This window comes from Nycticebus coucang, chromosome 11, assembly GCF_027406575.1.
Source record: "Nycticebus coucang isolate mNycCou1 chromosome 11, mNycCou1.pri, whole genome shotgun sequence".
Classification (NCBI taxonomy): domain Eukaryota; kingdom Metazoa; phylum Chordata; class Mammalia; order Primates; family Lorisidae; genus Nycticebus; species Nycticebus coucang.
The window spans coordinates 16,319,722-16,346,276 of NC_069790.1; the positions used below are offsets into that span (position 1 = coordinate 16,319,722).

At 39.3% G+C, this 26,555-nt stretch overlaps 1 protein-coding gene and 1 non-coding gene across 3 annotated transcripts in view; one reads left to right on the forward strand and one right to left on the reverse strand.

The window, feature by feature from the left end:
* The window catches only part of RALA (RAS like proto-oncogene A), a 91,228-nt gene that overhangs the window by 13,006 nt on the left and 51,667 nt on the right, over positions 1 to 26,555 (reverse strand). For both annotated transcript variants that reach the window (XM_053553602.1, XM_053553603.1), the window contains exons 2-4: positions 14,059 to 14,214; positions 12,206 to 12,414; positions 5,953 to 6,127 (exon numbers count right to left, since the gene is read on the reverse strand). In XM_053553602.1, coding sequence (XP_053409577.1) covers positions 5,953 to 6,127; positions 12,206 to 12,414; positions 14,059 to 14,172 — 498 coding nt within the window. In that variant the 5' untranslated portion in view covers positions 14,173 to 14,214. The remainder of the gene's footprint in view (positions 1 to 5,952; positions 6,128 to 12,205; positions 12,415 to 14,058; positions 14,215 to 26,555) is intronic.
* Positions 19,170 to 19,276, forward strand: LOC128560560 (U6 spliceosomal RNA). The gene has a single exon (XR_008373054.1). It is a non-coding gene; the product is annotated as a U6 spliceosomal RNA (small nuclear RNA).

The window sequence follows — 26,555 nt, forward strand, 5'->3', positions numbered from 1 at the left end:
TGGTGGGCACCTGTAGTCCCAGCTACTTGGGAGGCTGAGGCAAGAGAATCTCTTATGCTCAAGAGTTTGAGGTTGCTGTGAGCTGTGATGCCACAGCACTTTACTGAGGGTGACAAAGTAAAACTCTGTCTCAAAAAAAAATACATAAAATTACCTTCAGGCTATATGTATAAGGTGTATAACAAAACATAAATAAATTTCATGTTTAGTCTTGAGAGCCATCCCCAAAATACCTCATCATGTATACGCAAATATTCCAAAATCCTAAAAAATCTGAAATCTAAAATACTTTGGGTCCCAAGAATTCAGATAAGTGACACTCAACCTGTTATAGAAAAACTGCAAACAATCAAAGTGCAATCAATAGGAAAATGACTGGGCTTGGGCCTGTAGCTCAGCGGTTAGGGAGCCAGCCACACACCAGAGGTGGCAGGTTCAAATCCAGCCCAGGCCTGCCAAACAACAATGACAACTACAACCAAAAAATAGTCGGGCATTGTGGCAGTGCCTGTAGTCCCAGCTACTTGAGAGGCTGAGGCAAGAGAATCGCTGAAGCCCAAGAGTGAGGCTGCTGTAAGCTGTGATGCCACAGCACTCTACCCACAGTGACAGCTTGAGACTCTGTCTCAAAAAAAAGGAAAATGACTGAATTCTAGAAAAACCTAACTATAGAACATTTTGTAGATCTTTAAAAAAAAAATGTGGATATGAGCCGGACATGGTATCCTAGCACTCTGGGAGGCTGAGGCGGGTGGATTACTTGAGCTCACGAGTTTGAAACCAGCCTGAGCAAAAGTGAGACTTCATGTCTACTAACAAAATAAAAAAATGGAGGCAAGAATATCCCTTGAGCCCAAGTTGGAAGTTGCTGTGAGCTGTGACACTACAGCACTCTACACAGGGTGACAGCTTGAGACTCTGTCTCAAAAAAATAAAATGTGGGTACATCTACACAAAGCAACATGGAAAGGTTTGCTTTGATTTTACCACATCTATTTGTGGTAAAATTTAAAAAGCAAACCACAAACATGCCCACACATATCTAGCATAGATGCATATATATAAATCCTATTAATTTGGGTGAAACAGCAAACACAAACTTCCTGCTGATACATATATTCCTGCCTCTAATGTGCAGAACTATACACCAGTGTTAGTAGTGCTGGTTACTTACAGGAAGGGAGGAAAAAGGAGTAAAATCTGAGAGTAAATAAACTCACTTTCCTACTCAGACTTTTGTATTCTGAGTTCTTCTTTATATTATAAGCATGTATCCAAATATTACTTGTATAATGAAAAAAAACAAAAAATAATATTTTGAAAAAACACAGCGTGTTTCTACCAAAATTCTTTTCTCAACATGAAATTGAGACATAACAAAATAAGTCATACTTCTCCTTTGGGTATCTACTTGCTCAACTTCTTTCCATTATGTCAAGAAATTCTGTAAAATCAGAGGAACCTTGGAGTGACAAATAAATACTGAGCTAGAGGAGTACTAACAAGGTCAAAGAGTGAACCCAGTGAACTGGGCTCTAATATGAGCCCTCCACGAGATCCCCAGGCTCATGGCTTATCCTCATCTGGATTCCGAATTGACCGCTGGATAGACGTTTCAAAGAGGCGTATTTTAAATGTCCTCTGTGGTCTCTGAGACCACCATTAAAAGTTACTGTATGTCACTTTTTCACAGAGGACATTTAAAATATGCCTCTTTGAAACGTCTATCCAACGGTCTATTCAGAATCCAGATGAGGATAAGCCAAGAGTCCTGGGATGTCATGGAGGGTTGGTAGTTGTTCTCTGTAACAATGCATGATACTTTGCAATTCAATAGAAGGAAACGACATTAGCACTTGTTACCTCTGAACATTTGTGATTAGGCTTCTAGTAACAGTGATATACAAAATGGGAGACAACACTGGCTATTCCAACCATTGTTTTCAGTGAAAAAGTGAGGAAAGCATGTGAGTACCAGAGCTGGCCAGACCCAGAGGAAGCAGATGCCAACACCAACCCTGCGACCTTGAGCCAGCTAAGTAATCTCCCCATACTGCAGTTTCTTCATCCAGAATGTGAGCAAGAGAAGAGTTTCTGTGGTGCATATGGTTAAGGGTTCAATGTTAGTGCTTGTCATAGTGCCTGGCTCTTACGAGCACTAATATTAGCTCTTTTGACTATTAGATTATTTCCTCAGCAAAACATAAAAAAAAAAAATAAAATATAACCTAATTTTGGAAATTGAATAGTTGCTGCAAATGACTTTTATTTAGCCACTGAGGTACTTTATCTGGTATCTACTCTGCAGGATGTAGCAGGACAGGAAATTACGGTTTTCACTAGGAATCCGGGCCTCAGTTTATAAGCAGACTCATTTAATGTAATTTTCTTTTGGAGTAGTGAACACCTACTGTAGGTTGTATATTCAGAAACTGGCCACAGCAATATTTCTATGTGCTTTCCATCAAGAGGTGAAGTGTATTCCCCTTCCTCCTGAACGAAGTAAGGTGGGACTTAGTTCTCAACCTTGAGAATGAGGCTAAACTAAGACTGCATAATGTCAGAGACCAGGTCCTAAGAGGCAGGGTGGTTTCTTCATGGCTCTTACTCTCGTCTGACATCTGCCCTTGAACCTCTGCCCACTGTGTCTGAGGAAGCCTAAACTAGCCCCCACGGAAAGGTCACATGCAGAAGAATGGAGGTGTCTCTGGACAAGGGCCAGCAGCAAGTGGCTGAGTCAGACATGTGTGAACAAACCTCTAGAACCTAAGTTTAGATTCTTCTAACACTGGACTTGAAACTTTTCAGCTGAGGCAGCAAACACTGTCGCTAAGACAAGCCATCTCCACTGCGCCCTGCCCAAGTTTTTGGCCACAGAATCTATAAACAGAATAAATGGTTGTCTTACCCAGAAAGTTTATGGGGTATATTTTGTTATGCAGCCATAGTAAATAAAATAGTCCTATATCTTTACCTTTTCTCTTTTGAAAAAGTAATAAATACAAATGTCTCTCGGTACCTGCCAGAAATTGGTCCCAGGACACTTGTGGATTCCAAATTCCACCCAAACTCAAGTCCTGTGGTTGGCCCAGCAGAACCCATGGCTACAGAAAGTCAGACATGCATATACAAGGGTTTTGCATTCCACCAAATTATTCTGGACCAGCAACTGGCTGTGGGTGTGGAACACTGATACTGGGGGCTGAGTCTACTGAAAAAAATCTGTGCATAAATGGACCTGCACAGTGCGTTGTTGTGTTATGCATGTGTTGTTCAAGGATCAACTGTACGTGCACACGGAAAAAAGTTCAAATACAGAAGTTCAAAAGGGTATTTACAACGAAAAGAACATATACCTGTGACTTAGTTCTCTGGTCTGGAGGCAACCACATGCACCAGAGTCTTATATAGGCTTGTGATACGACTCCTATGTGCATGAGTGTGTATAAAAACACTGCATATATCTGCACTTGGCTTGTTTCACTCTTTCTATATTGAAGATCTCTCCAGATCAGCACATTTAGTTCTGTTCTCATTTCTTTCTAATGGTTGGATAGTTTCCATTTAAACAGATACACCATAATTTAAACCAGTCTGTTACTGGACACTTGGGTATTTCCAGTCTTCTTTATTTATTAATTTTTTTTTTTTTTGAGACAAGAGTCTCACTTTGTCACCCTCAGTAGAGTGCTGTGGAGTCACAGCTCACAGCAACCTCCAGCTCTTGGGCTTAGGTGATTCTCTTGCCTCAGCCTCCTGAGTAGCTGGGACTACAGGTGCCCACCACAATGCTCGTCTATTTTTTTGTTGCAGTTTGGCCAGGGCTGGGTTTGAACCCACCATCCTCGGTATATGGGGCTGGTGCCCTACTCACTGAGCCACAGGCACTGCCCAATTTTCCAGTCTTCTGCTTCGACAAATAATGCTTCAGTGACTACCACTGAACATACATTTATGCAGGATTGTATGATTTTTTTTTTTTCTGAGTAATACATTTTTAGAACTAAAATTGTTGGGTCATGATTTTAATAGACAATTATCAATTGTCCTTCCACTGGCATATGAAAGGTTCCTGTTTTTCTACACTCTTGCCAACAGTATATTTTTAAATTCTTTGCTTTTTTCCTACTGTGACAGGTTAAAAAACAAAAGAATATCCCATTATGTTTTAAAATTGTACTTCCTTTTTTCTAAGGGAGACCATGCTTCTATTCCCGTTTAGAAGCCATTTGCATTTCCTTTCTACAACATGCCTGCTCCTCTTTTTTAGCCCCTTTCCACTAGGTCATTGGTCTTTTTCTCACTGTCCTGTAAGAGCGGTGAGAACGCACACACCATTTGTCCCAGGGTCTCTAATCCCACACGATGTACGCGTTAGGCTATTACCTGTTAGCCTCTCTTCCCCAGCCCCTTAGTTTCAGCAGCTTTTGTAGTTGTGTTCTACAATTTGCTCAAGACACTCAATTAGGGGAAAAGTGTACATATGCTAATGGTCAATATTTCCTTTCAAAACGCACTAAATCTTAAAATATTTTCATCAGCACTTTAAAAACACCTTTACCTTAGAGAAAACTAATACTGAGTAGAAACCTTGCATTCATTTTGTACAGATTATCTTGTCCTATAGGAATCTAACCATGTGCTTAAAAAAAAAGTGCAAGACAGAAATGAGACTGTTCTTAGCCCCTAGTAAATGAACAGGAAGAGTCTCTTAATTTTTTTTAATCCAGTGCTTTCTGGATTTCCAGGCACAAGCAGGCCAATCCATGAAAACATGAGGTGACTTAGAGTGTGGTGCGCCAGTCCACAGTCCACACTGCCTGGGGGCCTTTATGAAACACAAATGCTCAGGCTTCACTGCAGATGAAATCAATCAAAATCTCTGGGGGGGGGTTAAGACCCAAGAATGTGTTTACTGAACTTGATAGATGATTGTTTTGCCCATGAGAGTTTGAGAGACACCACCATCATGCCTAGACACTTGGAGGTTGAATAAAGGTCCCACCCAGAGACCTTCAAGATCCCGTGTTGTCTCAGCCCGATGTGAATACTGGTGAGGGTTCCTGGCACGTGGGGAAGTTCCTAGAAACCAGACAGGGAATTCCATACCTGGTCCCTCGAAGGGCTACTCTGAACCAAGTGAAAACACAGAGAAGAGGATTTCCCTTTCGACTCAGGGGAGAACAAAGGTTGAGAGTGGGGAGTATAAAGGTAGTAGTAAGAGAGATTTTTTTTGGACACAGAGCCTCAAACTGTCATCCTACGTAGAGTGCCATGGCATTACAGTTCACAGCAACCTCCAACTCCTGGGCTCAAGCGAGTCTCCTGCCTCCGCCTCCCAAGTAGCTGGGACTATAGGCGTCCACCACAATGCCCAGCTATTTTTTGGTTGCAGCCGTCATTGTTGTTTGGCGGGCCCAGGCTGGATTTGAACCCACCAGCTCAGGTGTGTATGGCCGGCACCTTATCTGCTTGAGCCATAGGCGCTGAGCCAGTAAGAGAGATTTTAAAACCCTCTTACCTGGAGGCTCATCTTAGGAGACACCTTCCCTTTTGGGAACTTAGATGGGGCTGGGCAGGTGTCAATCAGAAGTGGGGACATATAGTACAATATATCCTGAGATTTATACAAGTCCTTTTAAATTTCCCATCCCCATCAGGGTAAGAAAAAAGGCAGGGTTTCATTCAGGTCAAAAATGTCACCATTGCTTTAAAAAAAAAGTATATTTAGCTGCAGTGTCTCACGTTTTAATGTCTCTTGGGAAGCTAAGGACATGGAAAAATAAGAAATCCCTAAGATGCGGCATTCTGAGCATCCACAGATGATAAAAATCAACACGTATTAGATCTATTTGAAGTCTCATAGACTCTCTAGACAAAATGGAGCCGAGTTAAAGCAAATCAACCTATTTTTAACACGATGTAGTAAATGGTAAGGAAGTCACATTTTACCTTGTCAACATTAGCTCGCGTTTTAGCAGATGTTTCCACATAGTTAACATTCCACTGGTCAGCTCTGTTTTTTGCCTCTTCTACAGAAACCTGCCTTTTATCTTCTAAATCTGATTTGTTACCAACCAGTAGAAATGGAACGTTCTCATCTTCTTTTACTCTTAAAATCTGCTCCCTGAATAAGACAAAAGAAAGAAATATTAACATTACTTCTACATGTTAAAATAACAAACTAGCCATCTGTAATCAGCATTTATTTATAATTACATATGGTTCTATATAGTAACAAGGAGCTCAGTTTTTACATGGTAGAAAATAATCTTATTCTATCATCAATCTTTTGAGCTATACATTCACTTCTCTACTGAAGGAAAAATATACCAAGAGAATATAAGCAAGGCAGTAAAGGTACAAAATGAGAGTCGAATGCGACTTACCCCAATGCTTTTTTAAAAAATAAATTTTTTATTTTAGAATGGTTTTAGAGTTATGGGAAAGTTGTGAAGATAGTACCAAGAGTTTCCATTTACTTTATACCCAGTTTCCCCTAAACATCTTAGTGTGATACATCTATCACAATTAACCAGTATGCAAACTTTATTCAGATATCCTTAGTTTCTGCCTAGCATCCTTTTCTTGTTTTTGATGACCTTGACAGCTTTGAGGAGTACTGGTCAGGTAATTTGTAGAATGCCTCTTAATTGGGATTTGGCAGATACTTTTCTGATTAAACTTGGGTTAAGGGTTTTGGGGAGAAAGATCACAGAAGTAGAGAGAGCTATTCTAACTACATCTCACCAAGGGTCCCATGAAATGTTTTTTAAAGCCCCACAACATGCCAGAAAAGAAAGTCAGTTTTTGAGCATAAGTTTTGCATTTACTATGAAGGTATCAACAATTTTAAAAGTATCACGGCTTTGCCCTTCCTAGTCCTCTGACTCTGAGCAAAGCACTTTTGGCTTCAGTTTCCTTGGCTATAAAATGTGCCAACAATAATACTTTTCTTACATGGTTGCTAGGAGGATTAATGCAAACTGCTTATAACTAACTGGCACAGAGCAAACATACCATGTATATTCTAGCTATCTTTTTATTATTAATCTACTAGAGGAAGATGTTTTCTTATAAAATCAATAGACAAAAGGAAATCTGTAAGATTTAGATTCATTATCTTGCTATCTGACAGGTGTCTTCTCCTTGAGATTGTTAATTGCTGCTGAAACTATAAGAATATAAGCATGGCTGGGTTCCGTGGCTCACTCTTATAATCCTAGCACTCTGGGAGGCTGAGGCCGGCGAATGGCTTGAGCTCATGAGTTCAAGACTAGCCTGAGCAAAAGTGAGACCTTGTCTCTACTAAAAAGAGAAAAACTGAGGCAAGAGGATCACTTGAGCCCAAGAATTGGAAGTTGCTGTGCTCTATGACGCCACGGCACTCAAACGAGGGCAACAGCTTGAGATTCTGTCTCAAGAAAAAAAAAAAAAAAAAAAGAATAAAAAGAATATAAGCATGGTTAATCCTCTGCATCAGTGGATTCAAACAACTGCTGCAGACTACAAATATCTGGGGGAAAAAATCAATACAATGAAAAATAAAAACCCCTCATTTACATAACATTTTGTATTAGGCATTATAGGTAATCTAGAGTTAAAGTATATGGGAAGATGAGTATAGATTATATGTAAATATTATGACATTTCATATAATGGACTTAATAACCTACAGATTTGGGTATCCACAGAGGGTCCTGGAACCAAGTGTATTTTATTTATTTATGTAAATTTGTTTTTTTTGGGAAGGGGAAGCAGAAGTCTCAATCTGTTGCCCAGGCTAGAGTGCCATGGTATCAGCCTAACTCACAGCAACCTCACACTCCTGGGTTCAAGAGAGTCTCCTGCCTCAGCCTTGCCAGTAACTGAGACTACAGGCACCTACCACCACACCTGGCTAACTTTTTTATTTTTAGTAGGGATGGGGTCTCCCTCAGGCTGGTCTCAAACTCCTGAGCTCAAGCAATCTTCCTAGCTTGGCCTCCCAGAGTTCTAGGATGAGTATGAGCCACCACGCCTAACCCAGACTATATTTTAGACTAAGAGAAAAATAAGAAAATTACAGAGATTATAGAATGGCAGATTGGCAAAGTACAGTTGATTTTGCAGACATTTTATAATGATGCCTGAAAGACTGGGTAAAAAATCCTCATCATGGCTCACTTTCAGGTTAGTTTTATTTTGTGCTTCTAAGACAATGTTTCCTGAATTGTTTACCTCCCCTCACTACTACTAACACTTTACCAAACGCTCATAATGTGCCAAGCACTGTTTTCAATATTTCACACTCATTATCTCATTTAATCCTCACCTCAAACCTATAAAGTTTAAGGACCATTATTATTCTACAGATAAGGAAACTGAGACACAGAGAATTATTAACTCACTCAGACTCACATTAAATAGAACTAGAGTTTGAACCTGAGAAATCTAACAGCAGAGCATATGCTCGCCTTGTATAGGAAGTACTGCAGAAGCTCCCCAGGATGTGATAGCTAAGGGAACAAACCCTGTTTAAGAGGTTTAGTTTCCAACAGCTCCTCACCACGAGAGACTCCTACCTCTGATATGGTGTGGATACCAAGGTGGCATCAGGGTGAGGTTCTTCAAGTTATATGGTATTTCCTTGCATGGTAAAGTTACAAAGTGGTAGAGGGAAAAATTATTTATTATATATATAGGAGTTAGATCAAACCTGTGGGACAACATGAGGTTAAAAAAAACAAGGTAGAAGGAAGTGTTAATCACATAAAGATAATTCTACCTTACTAAAAAAAATTTTTTTTTAATTAGTTGTTTTAATTGAGGATTAGAATTGATCCCAACAAAATAAGATGATACTATAATACAATGTCACAGAATGCTTTAATTGTATGATTTTAAAATAATGCCCTATGTAAAAATGCTTAATACATTTAAAATAAACAGTAGAGAAAACAGCTATATTTTACATAGGAAACATAATGCATTACATTTCAGAAACAAGTGGTGGCTACATAGTTGTTTTTTTTGGTTTTTGGCCTGGGCTAGGTTTGAACCTGCCACCTCCGGCATATGGGACCGGCACCCTACTCCTTGAGCCACAGGCACCGCCTAGCTACATAGTTTTATAAGAGAACCATCATTAGTTTAAGAGAGCCTGTAAAGCCTCCCCATCGAGCACAAGGATATGGAGGCAGAGCTCCTGAATTGTAACTCTCTGCTATGCCTGAGTTATGACTACGGGTCATAACTGCTATGACTGCGGGACTTGGGGCAAGTTGCTTCCCTTTTGTTAAAAAGATCAAATATATGAAGTCACTAATTATAAGAATTATTTCATCTACTACAAAGAAAAGTTAATTATAAGTCTATGATGCCACACTGTAAGACACAGCCCTGATTTTAAGACAATAAAATGTACAAAAACGTACATCTTAGTTCTTTGAAATATTCACCTCATAGGTTTTTTTGATGAATGAACTTATTATATATGTTAATGCTTAGAGCAGAGTCTGGCACATGGTGAGTGCTGCGTGAGTATGAGGCAGTGTCACTTTCATTATTCATTTGATTACTTAATTCACCTGATTACTAACATTCCAACAGATTCATTTCTTGCAGGAAGTTCTTTGGACCTGAATTTTGTCTTCCTAACATGAACAGACCATGGAGCATGCACCTCTGGTCATTTGTAGAAATATGGTCGATTATTTATTTCTTAATGAATACCCACCAAGCTACTCAGAATCAGGCACGGTAGGAAAAACAATATTGAAATTACAGTGTGATTGATGCTACTGAAACGTGGCCTTAGAAAACCTGACCTACTGGGTTCAGAGGTGAGAAGACAATATTCTTTAAAGTTAATAGGTTAGTTTTATTAGCTGGTTTTCTGGATGTTAGAGAACAGTAACGCTATGTCTATTACATTCATGCACATTAGCCTGCTGTTATGTTCTGTTTAAATACAACATTAAAGACTAGAGGTGAAAAAAAAAGTAAGAATTTTCAAATCAAAGGAAATGTTTAGGAAACATGTATTTATTATATGTTCCATGTAACAACTATTTTACACGTACAACTGAGCCATATACAGGTGATAAGGATACTGAGACTGGCAAGAAATAGGTCCTGCTCTCATAAGAGCTTTTACCTTCTCAGGAAAAACACACATAAATCAAGCTCAGCAGGAGTGTATTAAAGGTGATACTGGAGCTGTTGCAAGTACATTGCATGTACAGACGAGGAAGCGATGGATTCTGCTTTAATGACAGCAATGACCAGGAAGGCCAAGAGGAGGAGCAGACATTTATGTTTCTTGCAGGCTAGAACAGGTGGAATGTCTACTGTTACTTGGACCTTCTCCAAATGCCTTTCCCGTTTCTGGTGAGTCACTAGGGCCATTTTTATTTACAGGAAGGGTAACACATTGGAGGAGTAATGAATCACCCTTACTTTCCGTAACAGGAATCACCTAAGATTCTCTCATGGTATGAAAATACTTTATTCTCTTGAGCTATCACTCTGGTTTTGGTGACTATGGTGAGAACATTTGTTCCATTACCCAGAACAGGAACTGCTACGTTATAGGCACTCAAATGTCTGCTGAATGAATAAGCACCGCCACTTACACAACTTCCAACTCACCTGCCAGGATTACAGGTTACTAGGTTCTGCTACTCTTTACATTTTATTAGAAAGGGAATTCCTTCCTTATGGAAACCAACAAACTTCATTTCACAAATGAATCCATATTTTTAAAATCTCTTAGTGAATGCTTTTTACAAAGTGATAGGGCCGAATGTAGGGACCTGCCCAAAGAGAATGTCCCGTCCAGGAAGGAAGGAATGTGCCGGCACCTGACTCCTTTGAGCCACAGGCACCCTCTGGACTCCGATTCTTTTTGTTCACATCTCGGAATTATCTCTCATTTTTGGTCCTTAACCTCTCACAAAGAATGTCCTCTTAGAATACTTAAAGTTCTTGAGACTTTTAAGTATACGTAACAAGGAATGCTCTGTATAAGCGCTGGTTTAGTTTCTTCTCAACTACATAAAATGTCCTCATTCCTCATCTGTGGAAATCCTTCCTTTTCTTCAGGCTCATCTATTTCATGAAGGTTTCTTTCCCTTTCTGGATCCTCTGTAATGACCACTGCCCAGGTCTGCTACTTTGTCACTAACTGCTGTTGGCTATATGTCTTACATATTCAGTGTGTGAATCTTGAAAACAGGACCCATTATGTGCTTCTTTTGTGTCCTTCATAACCAAGGCATTCACAGAGATAAAAATATGTATTATATAAAGAACACCTTTGATTTATGTATATGACATTTGCAAAACTATTCAAGAATTTGTGCCATGGGCAGCACTTTGGCTCAGCGAGTAGGGCGCCGGCCCCATATACTGAGGGTGGCAGGTTCAAACCCGACCCAGGCCAAATTGCAACAAAAAAATAGCTGGGCATTCTGAAGGGTGCCTGTAGTCCCAGCTACTTGGGAGGCTAAGGCAAGAGAATCACCTAAGCCTAGGAGCTGGAGGTTGCTGTGAGCTGTGTGATGCCACGGCACTCTACCGAGGGTGATAAAGTGAGACTGTGTCTCTACAAAAAAAAAAAAGAACTTTATGCCAAATTTTTCTTAGATACAGAGAGTAGAGCCCCTTTCCCCTTCATCAAAACCACCTCCTCCAAAACCAAGTAGATGCCACATTTGATTAAGTAAATAGCAAATGAGATTTAAAAAATATTATATAGCACAAACCAGTGTGCTAATCTAATAAACTTCAGTCCGTGCTGCCAAGGCGTCTGTGACTGGAGGAGGATGACGACGTACCTGCTGAGACTACACAGGTGCTGAGAAATCAGCGACCAGCCAGAAACCTGGGAAACCTGGGAGAGCTCCATTTATTAACTGTTATGGCAGCAGCAGTAACAGTTTGTTCTAAAGAGAAATACTCCAGTAATGCAAAGAGACTTTTGGTATTTGTGGCTGTCACAAGGTCAAGCTCTAATACAGCTGGCACCAGGGTAGCTGTAAGATTATGCAAAGTATCCTGAGTACCTGTATGTACATACAGAGTAAGCAGTCATAGACTGATATCAAGAAGGGAATAAACACAATAAGGCAGAGTAAAAAATTAACAAGTGAGAACCTTTTACAACTGGAAAAGACACAGTTGTATAGTACATTAGGCACAATGACATTACTCTTGGATATACCTGAAGTCAGCTGTGGCTGCAAAGGACTCCATTTCTGTAATGGAGAAGACGCAGAGGAAGCCCTCCCCACTTCGGAAGTAGTTGTCTCTAATTGCAGCATAGTCCTCCTGCCCAGCTGTATCTAAGATATCGATCTGAACTTCCTCCCCATCCAGGACCACCTTCTTCCGATAGCTGTCTGCTTTGGTAGGCTCGTAGTCCTCCACAAACTAGAAGAGGAAAAACATCCATTTTGAAATCACCATTATTTTTCTCTGAGACAAAGCCTCCCTTGTCACCCTGGGTAGAGTGCCGTGGCGTCACAGCTCATGGCAACCTCAAACTCTTGGGCTCAAGCGATTCTCTTGTCTCAGCCTCCTGAGTAGCTGGGACTACAGGTGCCCGCCACAATACCCGGCTATTTTTAAGAGATGGGGTCTTGCTCTTGCTCAGGCCAGTCTAGAACCTGTGATCTACCTGCCTCAGCCTCCCAGAGTGCTAGCTAGGATTCTAGGTGTGAGCTACCGTGTCTGGTCTAAATCACTATTTTTAACTTTTAAAACTTCTTATTTTGAAATAATTATAGATCCATGTGAAGCTGCCAAAATAGTATAAAGAATTCTGTACTCAGTGTCCTCTAGTGGTAAACACGATATTAATTTACATTTTCATTTTAGACAACTGAGCTATTACCTCTGAGCTGTTTACAGCCTGAAAACTGTACTTTTCTTCCTTAAAAAACTGTACCTGCAGTGTTTACACATGTATTTTGTCAAATTTACAGGAACATCTTTTCTAAGTGACTCTAAATACAAATTTTCCTGTGAAAACTGCAGAAATAACTTAGAAGTCAGTATTTAGGTAAGCAATGAAAGTAATGTTAATGGCTGGGTGTTGTGGGGGGCACCTGTAGTCCCAGCTACTCGGGAGGCTGAGAGAAGAGAATTGTCTAAGCCCAGGAGTTGGAGGTTGCTGTGAGCTGTGACACTACAGCACTCTACCAAGGGCGATAAAGTGAGACCAAATAAGCCATGTCAATAAAGTGCTTTATATTATTCTGCAGAGAGTCAAATTTGAAATTTTTCCTTAAACTTTTAATTTTTAAAATAGTACAATGAAAGCACTTTTTATTCTCAATCTTATCAACTCCATTAAGTCTTACTTTGATCTACCTTGATAAACCTTCTGATAACACTGTTACCATGGGTGTACGTTCACACACATTTTGAAAGAACCCCATAAAACCTGGCTTCTGTTGGCAGGAAGAATTGAAGATTAACACTTACACTGGCTCTCCATCTGAGACTTGACACCAGTCCTCTAGAGAAAGAATAAATTGCTGCATATAGGCTGCGACCTTAACTTTGGAACGAAAAAGTCTAATATAAATACATGTAAAATCTGTAACCTGCCCAGTAATGATAAATTTAGTGACACAGCCCTTACCTGTTTAATGGAGAACACAGTGCCATGCCAAACACACAATACATGATTTTTTAAACTGAGGTCATTAAAAGACACTTTATATGTGTTAATCTCAAGTCTCAATTAAGTACTGTATTTACCGGTCTATTAATTAAAGGTGGGACTCTCCATTAAAACCTTAACTATAAAAAAGCCATAATTAGATTACTCAAAAAATAGGTATTACTTTCAATTTTGCTTTGTTTTTACAGCATGAGGTTTTAAAGAATCTTGAGTTTTTGACTTGTAAAATCAAGTCATACACAGACCGTTAGCTCTGAACCTAAAAATGAAAAACAACATTAGCAGTAAGTAGTCAAAGAATCCATCCAAAATAGCAACAAAACTAAGCTAACAAAATATTCTCTGAAAGCCCAAACTTCAATATGCATTATAAAACCCACACTTACCTCATCATACATGAACTGCAGAGTCAGAGCAGACTTGCCTACACCACCACTGCCCACCATGATGACTTTGTGCAAGGCCAAAGAATTCTGACCCTTGGGCTTATTTGTGGCCATCTTTTGTCACAGAGTTTTCACCAAAGGATTAAGAAGAAGAATCTAAGAGAAGAAAAGAATAAGTAATGCTCAGCACATCCTTCAGAATTCTAGTGTAGGAAAGAGGTATGTTCTCAGAGTTCAAGCTGACAAATGAAGCATGCTCACTTCAGGGAAGAACCACTTATTAGAGAATACCCTGGCAATAAAACAAGCCTGTGACTCAAGGGTATTTCTCTTAGAATAGCTGGTTTCAGTAATAAGCTATGACCAAAGTAAAAATTTCCGAGTCCAACCATATGCTGACAATAATGGAGTGCAACTGTACTGAAATATACCCACACAGATTATGAAAACAGGCTAAACGATCTCTCTGTTTTCACATTTATTTGTGTCAACAGCAGTAAGTGCAGACATATTATTTCTAACTTCAAAGAAACAAGTGACCAAAAAAAGATAGCTAGTACCTTCGCTATACTTACATTAAGGACCTCATTGAAAGGCTTACTTACTATTTTATAAAAAAATGAAATCTCATCCCCCAAATCTGGTAGAATTATAATTATTAATAGAATCCAACACTGTGCACCCCCAACTACATTACCAGAACATGTGTCTGTGGAAGTAGACGGCCAATCTAACTTAAATACTTGCATCTAGTTTATAATTATTAATAGAATCCAACACTGTGCACCCCAACTACCACATTACCAGAACGTGTGTTTGTGGAAGTAAATGGCCAATCTACCTTATATAGTTGGATCTAGGGTGCCTTCATTTTCCTTAGAACATGCATCTGTTTGCTACGTTTCTGCGTTCAGCATGGAGAAGGCCAGGTTTTGTTTTAGATTGCTTTCTATGTTTACATAATTGAGGTCACACTGCACATGTAATTTCTGATGCCGTTCTGATCATTATATTACGAAAACATTTTAGCAGAATCAGTTTGAATTGTGAAGGGTATGGCAAAAAATGTACACATATAAGCTAAAAGTCCAGTTCAACTAATTAAGAACTGAGCATCTCGTTTACCTGGGTATCAAGAACAAGCCTCAAAAACAGCAAGAACTGTAATATAACTGAAATAAACGAAAAGTCTAAAAGATACCAAGTCTAAGCCAGTTTATGAAGGATGCTGTTGTTGGTGTTTCTCAGTAAATCAGGAAATTACTTCTTTCTGTTATGATCCTCACTTATGAATACCTGTAATCATTTCACAGCTACATAACTACTATTTTTAAAATAGTAAATATCACAAGAGCTCAAGGTATTACCACATCAATTAATACTCTAAGAGTTGTGTATATTTTTTTCAAGCAGAACATTTAGCAGGTACTCCAACTGGGTTAAAATACTTTTCCTTACAGAACAATTTAAAGTAGTCTGTGACTCAGAAATAAAAATGGCAGAGATTCCCAAAGACATTTCTCCAAAATGCAAACATTCCCTAGGAGCTGCACGTTTCAGACTAGGAAAAGCGGCTCCCATCAAAGAAACATTTCCCATACCCCATCAAAAAACTTGGCACTCCACAACTTAGCTCCTGAACTCTGGTCTAAACGTTGTTTTGAACGGCAAAGAAGCCAAAGCCACTGTGCATTTGGAACTTGAGACAAGCTTACATAAGTAAGAGAATCCCATTAGTGCTAAGTGCAATGAAGAAAATAAGGGGGCAATGGGATGAAGAATGAGAGAATATTATGAAGGAACCAGTTTTGAGGGAAGAGTGCTGCAGACACAGGGGATACCAAGTGCATCCCCCTAAGACAGGAGAGGGTTAGAACGTTCTAGGGACTAGAGGAGAGCAGAGTGGATGAAGCCTAGTGTCTCAGTCTGCTTTCTACTGCTCTAACAGAGTATCTGGGACTAGGAAGTCCAAGTGCACAGTGCCGCATCTACTCCACTTCCGGCAGAAGGCATGACGTGGTGAGAGGGCAAGAGTGCGCTGGCTCAGGTCTCTCTTCCTCTTCTTATACAGCTATCAGTCCCACCAGGGGCCACACTCTGATGATGCTATCTAATCCTAATTGCCTCACAAAGGCCCCATCTCCAATCAACACATGAATTTGGGGAGTTTCCACCACATGAAATGTGGAAGACACATTGAAACTACAGCATCTAGAGTGTGCCGGGAGGAACATAATGTGAGATGGAGAGATAGGCTAAAGCAAAGAGGGAAAAGCCTTAAATGCACGGAAAGCTGTTGGATTTTTTTTTTTTTAATTTCAGATTAATATTAGGGTACAAACAATTAGGTTACATTGTTTGCATTTGTTAGCTAAAGTCCAAGTTGTAGATGAGCCCTTCACTCAGCTGTTTGGATTTTATTAGAATTACAACGGGAAGCTTCTGGAGAGTTTTAAAGCAGGACAGTGATGTAATTTGTAATTAAAAGGAAGATCCTGGGTAGGGTATGGAGAAGGGACAGCAGAAGTGCAGGAGTTTAAGTACAATGGTCCATCCAAGAGAGGAGCAGCAGAAATGGTAATAATACTAGTTACAACACAACTACTAGCACCATTCACTCTGGGACAACAATTCACTTACCACTCACTGTCAGACACTGTTCTAAGCACTTTGCACATACTAATTTGGTTAAATATTACATTTCATATATTAACCATCCTATGAGGTATTTTAACTTCATAACTAACTATTTAACTTCATTTAGCAGATGAGGAATCTGGGTCACAGATGCCAACTTGCTCGAGGCTGCGCCAGATGCAAACTGAAGCAACCTGGCTCTCCTCCTAACCACTATGTTACTTGGGATACACCTTGGAGAAACAGTCGACAGGACTTGCTGATTGACTGGACGGAAGAGAGCAAGAGTCACTTTTACGATTTTGCCTAAATATCTGAATGTGTGGTAGAACTACTGCTACGTCTGGTGGAGGGTAAACAGGTGGCAAGGAGGTGGCTGAGGGCAGAGAGTGAGAACCAAATCGTAGTTAGGAACCAAACTGCAGCTAGAACTATTCCCTGGCAGGAATATACATAGTACAAAGTTCCTAGTGACTTTTAACTGACCTAGAGTTCATTATCATCTAATTAGTTGGAGCTTCATGGAGGATTCTAGGGAAGACACATGTGTAGAAAGAGAAATTGTTATACAACCATCGTTTTGACTTTATTTTTTTTTTTCCAGTTTTGGCGGGGGCCAGGCTTGAACCCGCCACCCCTGGTATATGGGGCCAGTGGCCTACTCCTTGAGTCACAGGTGCCACCCCCAACCACTGTTTTATAACCTGTGATGTAATTTATTATACTATGCCAATCACTCTAAAGGGCAGGAAACAACAACCAATCCTGCCAGGAGAAAGGCGGGACAAACTAGTGAGCTTATAAAAGGCAGTGTGTGCTCAGACTCCAGTTCTTTCTCCACATGTGGAGACTCGCCTGTTCCTCACAATTTTTCATTTTGTGTTGCTTTCTTCTTCACTTTTACTTTTTATAGCTTCTTTTTCTTTTGCCTGTAGTAAACTATGTGGAATGCTTTGTATTTGTATCGCTGGTCACTGGCTCGACTCAGTAACAGTACTCAGTCTTGACACTAGGAGCCAGGAGACCAGGGAACCGCCACATGGACCTAACACTACTACCTGAAGGAGAGAAAGCTTAGGAAGAAAGGTCTGGGAAAGAAACCCCAAGCTCTGCTTGCATAGTAGACAGCCAACTGTAGTTACTGAACAGGAAATTGCAAGTTCTAGTCTGGATTTTAATGGTTACGATAGAGAGAGAGGCAAAAATTTGCATGGCGAGTTACAAATGGTATTTAAAGTCATAAAACCAAAGGGATCAGATGGAGATGGATATGGGAAAGCAGCAGAGGAAGAGCCCTGAGACAACTCAACAGGCTGCTTCAGTGGGAGGAAATCTGGTGATTGTACAGTCACTGAAGCTGCTGAGCTCAAATCAAGCTGAGAGACTGAAAGGCAATGTGAGATAAGAGACAAAAAGAGGGCTCGGCACCTGTAGCTCAGCAGCTAGGGTGCTGGCCACAAACACTGGGGCTCCCAGGTTCGAACCCAGGCCAGGCCTGCCAAACCATGACAACGGCAACAAAAAAAAAACAGCTGGGCATTGTGCCGGGCGCCTGTAGTCCCAGCTATTTGGGAGGCTGAGGCAAGATAATTGCTTAAGCCCAAGAGTTGGAGGTTGCTGTGAGCTGTGACACCACAACACCCTAAGGAGGGTGACATAGTGAGACTCTGGCCCCCCAACCCCCCCCAAAAAAAGAAAGACAAAAAGAGAACTGATTACTAGACTTACCAAGATGGAAGTTGCTGGTAACGTCGGGAAGAGTCATTTCACTAAATGAAGTAAGAAAGGAGTGGGTTGAGGAGAAACAGAAAGTAAAGCAACAGAGAAATGGGGTAACTGTAAGGGGCTCTTAGGAACAAGGATTTTACTTTAAAAATATCATTTTATAGTGATATTAAAATGATATTGAGAGACATGGTGACTCAAGGAGCCGTGTCCCAGAGCCGATGGGAGGGGTGGGACCCAGCACATAACAGAGGCAGAGCATGTCTCCCTAGAGCAGGTTACAGGTGTGGGATGAAGACAGATGGGTTATTTCTGTGTTTGATTGTGCAAATAAAAGTAATACATAAAATACAATCACACAGATAATTGGTAAGGGAGTTGCAATTCAAAAGCAAGCCTGTCTAGATAGGTCAACAGAACAGAATATACAAAAATAGGTCCAAATGTACACAGTAGTATATAATGTGTAATAAAGGTGGCACTCCAAACGGGAAGTGGGGGGAAGACGGAATAATAAGTGATGTGGAGACAACTGACGAGCCAGAAGAAAATAAAGTTGCATCTATGTTCCTTACACCAATAAAGTCTAAGTGGACCAAAGATTTAAACAACAAAATAAAATTACTAAGGCACAAGAGAAACACACAAAAGAATTATTTTATAACCTTAAGAGCAGGGAAGACCTAAAACCATTACATAAAACCTAGGTCATAAAATAATTCTGATAAATTTTACTAAAAAAAAATTTCTGGCTCACTCTGGCAGCATAAATACTAAAATTGGAATGATACAGAGAAGATTAGCATGGCCCCTATGCAAGAATAGCATCCAAGTTTGTAGAGCAATCTATATTTTTTATTTTGATTACCATACATTATACGTATCAAGACATTGTATTTACTCCATGAAAATGCAGTTACTTTTGTCAACTGAAAAAACAAAATAACTTCTGTATGACAAAATCTGCTATAAGCCAAGTAAAAAAATTAAAGATAAAAAGGAAAAATATTTGCAACTCATTTCACAGATAAGAGATAATTTCTCTACATAAAGAGTTCTATAAATAACATAAAAAACTGTAGGAAACTGGACAAAAAATATGAATAATCACAGAAAACAGAATACAGATGATTCTGAATATACTTTACCTTACTGATATGAGAAATCCAAGTAAGACTATATGGGGACACCAATGCTTTATCCAGCAGTTGATAACAATATGTGTGCAAGAATCTGCAAGCTACAGCTCCCTTGGCATGTTTTTACATGACCTATGAGTTAAGAATGGTTTTTATATTTTTGAAGGGTTGTAAACAAAATCAAAAAGAATATGTGACAGAGAATTTAGTGGCCTACAAGCCTAAAATATTTACTGTTAGCCTTTTCCAGAAAGAAAAAGTTTGTCCATCCCCAAGAAAATTCTCATTGGAACATTTTGGATTAGGGATGTTAAACCAATAAGTATAATGCAAATGTTCCCAAATCTAAAATATTTGATATCCAAAACACTTCTGGCCCCTATGTGCATATCAAGAGATATACAACCTGTTTTAGGCTTTAAACAAAAATATTGACTGGTAAAAGTTGTGAAAAGATGCCTTAGTAATAAAGCATTCCCATATTCCACACTTTAAATAGTATATTGAAGGCTTATGATCAATAAAGTTCACTGATCTAATCTTTACAAATCACAAGTAGATAGAAGCCAAATTAGTGAATCTCTCTCAAAACTGGAAAGTATTTTCTACAAACTACTATGACACTTCCTATCTGCAGTAAGAATATCTGCTCCAAAAAACTCCCCTAGAATTTATTATAAAATGAATAATTTTAGAAGAGTTGCAATATACTTGACTAAGAAAAGGAGATACATAATTGTATTTTGAAAGGGATTTAAAGCTATTTTTTATTACCAGGCCCAGACAATATCACAGGAGTATTTTCAAAACTGTTTAGAGAACAAGTATCATCCATATGGGTTGACCATCCCTAATCTGAAAATCGGAAATCCAAAATGCTTCCAAATCTGCAACTTTCTGAACACTGACATGATGCCACAAGCAGCAAATTCCACACCTGACCTCATGTGATGGGCCTCAGTCAAGATGCAGATGTACAAAACATTTTATTCAGTATCCCTGAGGGGAAAAAAGGCACTTCCAGCCTCTTCTGCTGCACAAATACCCAGATTTCCCAACCAAAGCATGCCCACAAAAGGTAATAAAATGATCCGATGTACACTAATTTTGTTGCACAGACACACTTACTAAAAATACTGCATAAAATTACCTTCAGCTGGGCATGGTAGTGTGTGCCTATAATCTCAGCTATTTGGGAAGCTGAGGCAGGTGGATTGCTCGAGTCCAGGAGTTCAAGACCAGCGTCGGCAACATTTTGAGACTTTGTCTAAATAAAAAATAAAATAAGGCTCGGTGCCTGTAGCTCAGCGGCTAGAGCGCCAGCCACATTCACTGGAGCTGGTGGGCTCGAACCCAGCCCAGGTCTGCAAAACAACAATGACAACTACAACCAAAAAATAGCCAGGTTGTGGCGGGCGCTTGTGGTCCCAGCTACTTGGGAGGCTGAGGCAAGAGAATCGCTTAAGCTCAAGAGTTTGAGGTTGCTGTGAGCTCTGACACCAGGGCACTCTCCCGAGGGTGACACAGTAAGACCCTGACTCAAAAAAAAAAAAAAAAAGGTACACTCAATCTGTACTATTTAATGTTCAGAGCATACAGAAAGCTTCTATATTGTTTTTAGAGAGCTAGCCTAACACCGATGCCAAGTTCTAACAAAGAAACAGGAAAAGAAGATTGACATATTACATGAATATGGGCCAAAAATCTCTAAATGAAAAATGTTAACAGAATCTGCTATATTAAAAAGAATAAACCAGGCTTGGCACCTGTAGCTCACTCAAGTGGCTAGGGCGCCAGCCACATATACCAGAGCTGGCAGGTTCGAATCCAGCCCATGCCTGCCAAACAATGACAACTATAACCAAAAAATAGCCAAGTGTTAGGGTGGGTGCCTGTAGTCCCAGCTACTTGGGAGGTTGAGGCAAGAGAATCGCTTAAGCCCAGAGTTTGAGGTTGCTGTGAGCTGTGAGCTGTAATGCCACAGCACTCTACCCAGCACAACACAAATTGATCAGGTGGGATTCAGTCAGATATGCAAGAATGGCTTAATATTTTAGAAAGTCAATATAATTCCTGATATTAACGGATAAAAAAAAATCATAAGATTATCTCTACAGGTTATGGAATAGTATCTGACAAAATTCAAAGTCCACTGCTCATTAAAAAGTAGAAATAGATTGGCATTCACTTACTTAATACACACAGAAACTGGCTACTTAAAACCCCAAACCATAAAAATATGTTTAATGACAAAATAAAATCATCTCTTTTAACATCAGGAGTAAGATGAGGGAGTTCACTGTCATCACTCTTAGCACTGTTCTGAAAGCAGCACCCGATGACCAAGAGAAATAAAGAAGCCAATGATCATTATTCACCAATAACATAATTTCACATCTACAAAGGTCAAAGCAATCAACTGAAAAGCTGCTACAAATAAGACATTTCAAAGGGTAATTATATAAACAATATAGTAAATAAAATTAAGTTCTTTCCGAATAACTAGTTAGAATACATGATGAAAGAAAAGATCCAATTTACAACTGACTCACAAAGAGTATACAGCTAGGCATAACATTAGCATAGTCTGTATAAGACATACATGGAAACAATTTAATAATGATGCTTAGACAACAAAAAAGGTGACCAATAAAGGGAAATAGATCCTGTTCTTGGGACAAGAAGAATCTATTTTGGTAAAGGCATAAAACTCAGACAATAAAAAAGACTATTAATTATAGTTATATTAATGATAGTAGTACAGTCCTAGTCTTTTAATTTTAGGCGGTCTAGTGCATGTGCAGTGGTATTTTGTTGTGGTTTTAATTCGCATTTTCCTAATAACTAATGTTGAGTATCTTTTCATGTGGTTATTTGCCATCCATATGACTTGAGTGTTCAAATATTTTTCCCATTAAAATATTTTTGTGGGTGGGCAGTAACTGTGGCTCAAAGGAGTAGGGCACCGGCCCTATATGCCGGAGATTGTGGGTTCAAACCCAGCCCTGGCCAAAAACTGCAAAAAAAAAAAAAAAAATTATTTTTTTGGTATTTTTAGTGAGTTGTAAGAATTCATTGTATATTCTGAATCAAATCCTTTACCAAAGACATATTTTGAAAATATTTGCTCGCAGTCTGTGATTTATATTCCCATTTTCTTGGCATATTTTTTAAGTGTAGAAGCCTTTACTTTTAATAAAATCCGATTATTAATTTGTGCTTTATGTGTCATGCTTTTGGTGTCCCCCAATTCTCTAACAAATTTAAAGTGACAAAGAAAGTACTATGTTTTGAGTATTTATAAAGCCTTATTATTTAGTCAGTAATTATTATAAAAAGAAGATGGAAGGAAGCCTAGGCAAAACATAACATTAGTAATAGTAACTCCTTAAACTCTTCAAAGTTCTTCCTCCATTTTAAAGTATACAACCACATGGGAGGCGCCTGTGGCTCAGTGAGTAGGGCGCCGGCCCCATATACCGAGGGTGGCGGGTTCAAACCCAGCCCCGGCCAAACTGCAACAAAAAAATAGCCGGGCGTTGTGGCGGGCGCCTGTAGTCCCAGCTGCTCGGGAGGCTGAGGCAAGAGAATCGCGTAAGCCCAAGAGTTAGAGGTTGCTGTGAGCCGTGTGACGCCACGGCACTCTACCCGAGGGCGGTACAGTGAGACTCTGTCTCTACAAAAAAAAAAAAAAAGAAAACAACCATGTTCTATAGGAACAACATTCAAAGTTAGAAAATCCCTTAAATATTGTTCTACTTTTGAAATGTAACAACTTAGTATTTTCAAATTACCTAAATTGCACTGAATAAGAACAAAAAATTATAACAAAAACTGAAGAAAAGCAATAATCTGTTTTAAAGGTACAGTAGTTGAAAATTCCTTGAAGATGGCTTCATATTTTGCTTTGTCTGCAAAATAAAATTTATTTGTATGACTTTGCCAGTTATGTCGTCAGACAGCAAAGCATAGAACCTTAAAAATCGCAAAGGCTCACATTATTTTATCTCCCTGAGTCTCGGGTTGTTTGTAACACTGAAGTTAATGTAACAAAATAGCAGTGTAAGCTGTCTAATACATGTTAAATATTCAATAGAGGATAACTTAAACATTCCGGCATCTTTTTAGAAGACTCTAGCCTTATACACAATATAATATGTTCAGTTCTCCAGTCAGTGCAAAATTATTACTGGTAGCACAAAGGTAGCCCTCATTACAGTTAAAACTAATAAACCAAACACTTCCAAGAATACACGAAAAAGTGATGTCTAAAATGAGATTTGAAAGAGCATTAACAAACCAAGTGCACCTCCACGAGATGGTGAGAAACAGGGGCTAGGCAGGGTGGCTCAGGCTATAATCTCAGCACTTTGGGAGGCCAAGGAGGGAGGGATCACTTGAGGGCTGGAGTTCAAGACCAGCCTGAGCAACGCAGTGAGCCCAGAAGACAGAACTTTATAAGCCAGTCCCTGGGATTTTTATCCTTAGAGCAACAGAGAACTACCAGCAGCTTTTAAGTGAGAGACTAGGACTCAGAAGGCAGGGAGAACAGTTGGGAGGCTACAGGAGGATGACTTGAGTTTAGACGAGGGAGGAGACATGGATGGATTCAAGAGAAATTATAACAGAGTCAGCTGAACTAGGGGATAGATTAGACATGAGGGAGGAAGGAAAATGAAGTCTTTCCGAGCAATTTTCTGGCTTGAGTGAATATCGGTAACAAACAGCTTTATCTGACTGGGTGGGGGTAGGAGTGAAGTTAGTGCAGGGAAAGGATGGAAATCAATACTGATCTTTTAAAAGAATTTGAGGATAGTTGAAGTATAAGCAGTTTATTTAGATCAGCTTAAGTAAGGTTTTGTCACATAATGACCCGAATGTTTTTAGCAATGTTGAAAAATAAGTAATAAGCTGGGATCTAAAAGGTGGAAGACTAGACAGCTTATAAATTATTACTTACGCCTTTTTTTTTTCCTTTGAGTGTGGCCTGGGTTAGGATGCTATGACCTCAGCCTGAGCTCACTGCCTCCTCCAACTCCTGTGTTCAAGTGATCCTCCTGCCTCAGCCACCCGAGTAGCTGAGACTAGATGCACATCACCATACCCAGCTAATTTTTTTATTTTTAGTATAAGTGGGGTCTCACTCTTGCTCGGGCTGGTCTCAAACTCCTGACCTCAAGCAATCTTCCTGCCTGGGCCTCCCAGAGGGCTAGAATTACTAGGCATGTGTCCACCCAGCCTATTTACAGCTATTTTTTTTTGGTAGAGACAGAGTCTCACTCTATGGCCCTTGGTAGAGTGCCGTGGCCTCACACAGCTCATAGCAACCTCCAGCTCCTGGTCTCAAGCAATTCTCCTGCCTCAGCCTCCCGAGCAGCTGGGACTACAGGTGCCCACCACAACACCCGGCCATTCTTTTGTTGCAGTTTGGCCGGGGCTGGGTTTGAACCCGCCACCCTCGGTACATGGGGCCGGCGCCCTACTCACTGAGCCACAGGCGCCACCAGCTATTTTAACATTTGTTTTTAAATCCCTAATGTGCTTTCAAAATAAGATTATGCAGTTTAGGAAATCATTAGTAATTATTAATTGTAAAGAACATGTTTTGCTAACTCTAGAGAGATACATAACCTTTTGAATTTTGAACATGAATATATTACATATTTAAAAATTAAGCACATAAAATGTTTTTATTCACTGAATTTAACAGCTATAAAACTGAATAAAGAAGTAATATTCAAAGCCTGGATGCTTAATAGATTCCTTTTTTTTTCCCTGAGACAGAGTCTCCCTACATCACCCTCAGTAGAGTGCTGAAGCATCACAGCTCACAGCAACCTCAAACTCTTGGGCTTAAATGATTCTCTTACCAAGTAGCTGGGACTACAGGTGCCCACCATAACGTCTGGCTATTTTTTTGTTTGTCCTTGTTTAGCTGGCCTCAGTGTATGTGGCCGGCACTGTAATCACTGTACTACAAGCACTGATTCATTTTTTAAATATAATTTATTTGATTTATAACTGGTTTAGGTTCTCTGTATCAGTTATAAATTAAGTCTGTTAGAGTTTCTCTTGTTGGTATATTTATGAATAAAAAGTTGTCTATGCACACTTTGCCAATTAAAAAAAGTTTTTTAAAGCAGAAAAAATAACTGAATTAATCATTCCTGATTGATAAAGCTTAAAAATGAGTAGCACACTTGCTTAAGACTTACCACACCAAATCACAAATTAGAATATTGAAAAAAAAAGATTAAAAGTAAACCATTATTAATTGAAGTATTTAAAAAGAATCTAAGTATTGATTACATCAAGACATCTGCTAAAATTCTACTTCTTAATACATATTTTATAAGTAAATTATCCCTTTAGATAGTAGCTTCTCGGATCTTTTGCTTTGCCTTTGGATTTCCTTTTTCTTTTTCTTGTTTCCATATTCTGCATCAACATATGTCTATTTTGTGAGTAAGATGCTGTGCTAGGCATTGAGAGAGGTTGGAGGGTAAGTATATAGATGAGCAAGCTACAATTCCTGACTTCAAGTTTCTCAGAATAAAGTACAGAGATGGAGGGATGGGGGCAGGTACTTCATGTATTACACTGTAATACATCATTCTGCCTTCTGCATTCCTTCCTACTTAAGTCACACTTGATTTTCTATGTTTTGTTGCCTTCATAACTATAATTTTTAATGGTTATTAATGTATCATCCTGTATATATAGAGCAGTTTACTTACTAAATCCCGTAGCATTAGACATTAAGCCTGTTATAAATTCTTAAAAAATTATAATGGATGACCATCTATTTCTTTTTTTTTTTTTTAAATATAGAGAGTTTATTTGGGCTGAGGTTGAGGACTACTGGGGTAAGACACACTTCCAAGTTGCCTCGAAAGGCCTCCATTCAGCCTTTGTTACAAGGAGGTTTATTTATTTATTTATTTATTTTTATTGTTGGGGATTCATTGAGGGTACAATAAGCCAGGTTACACTGAT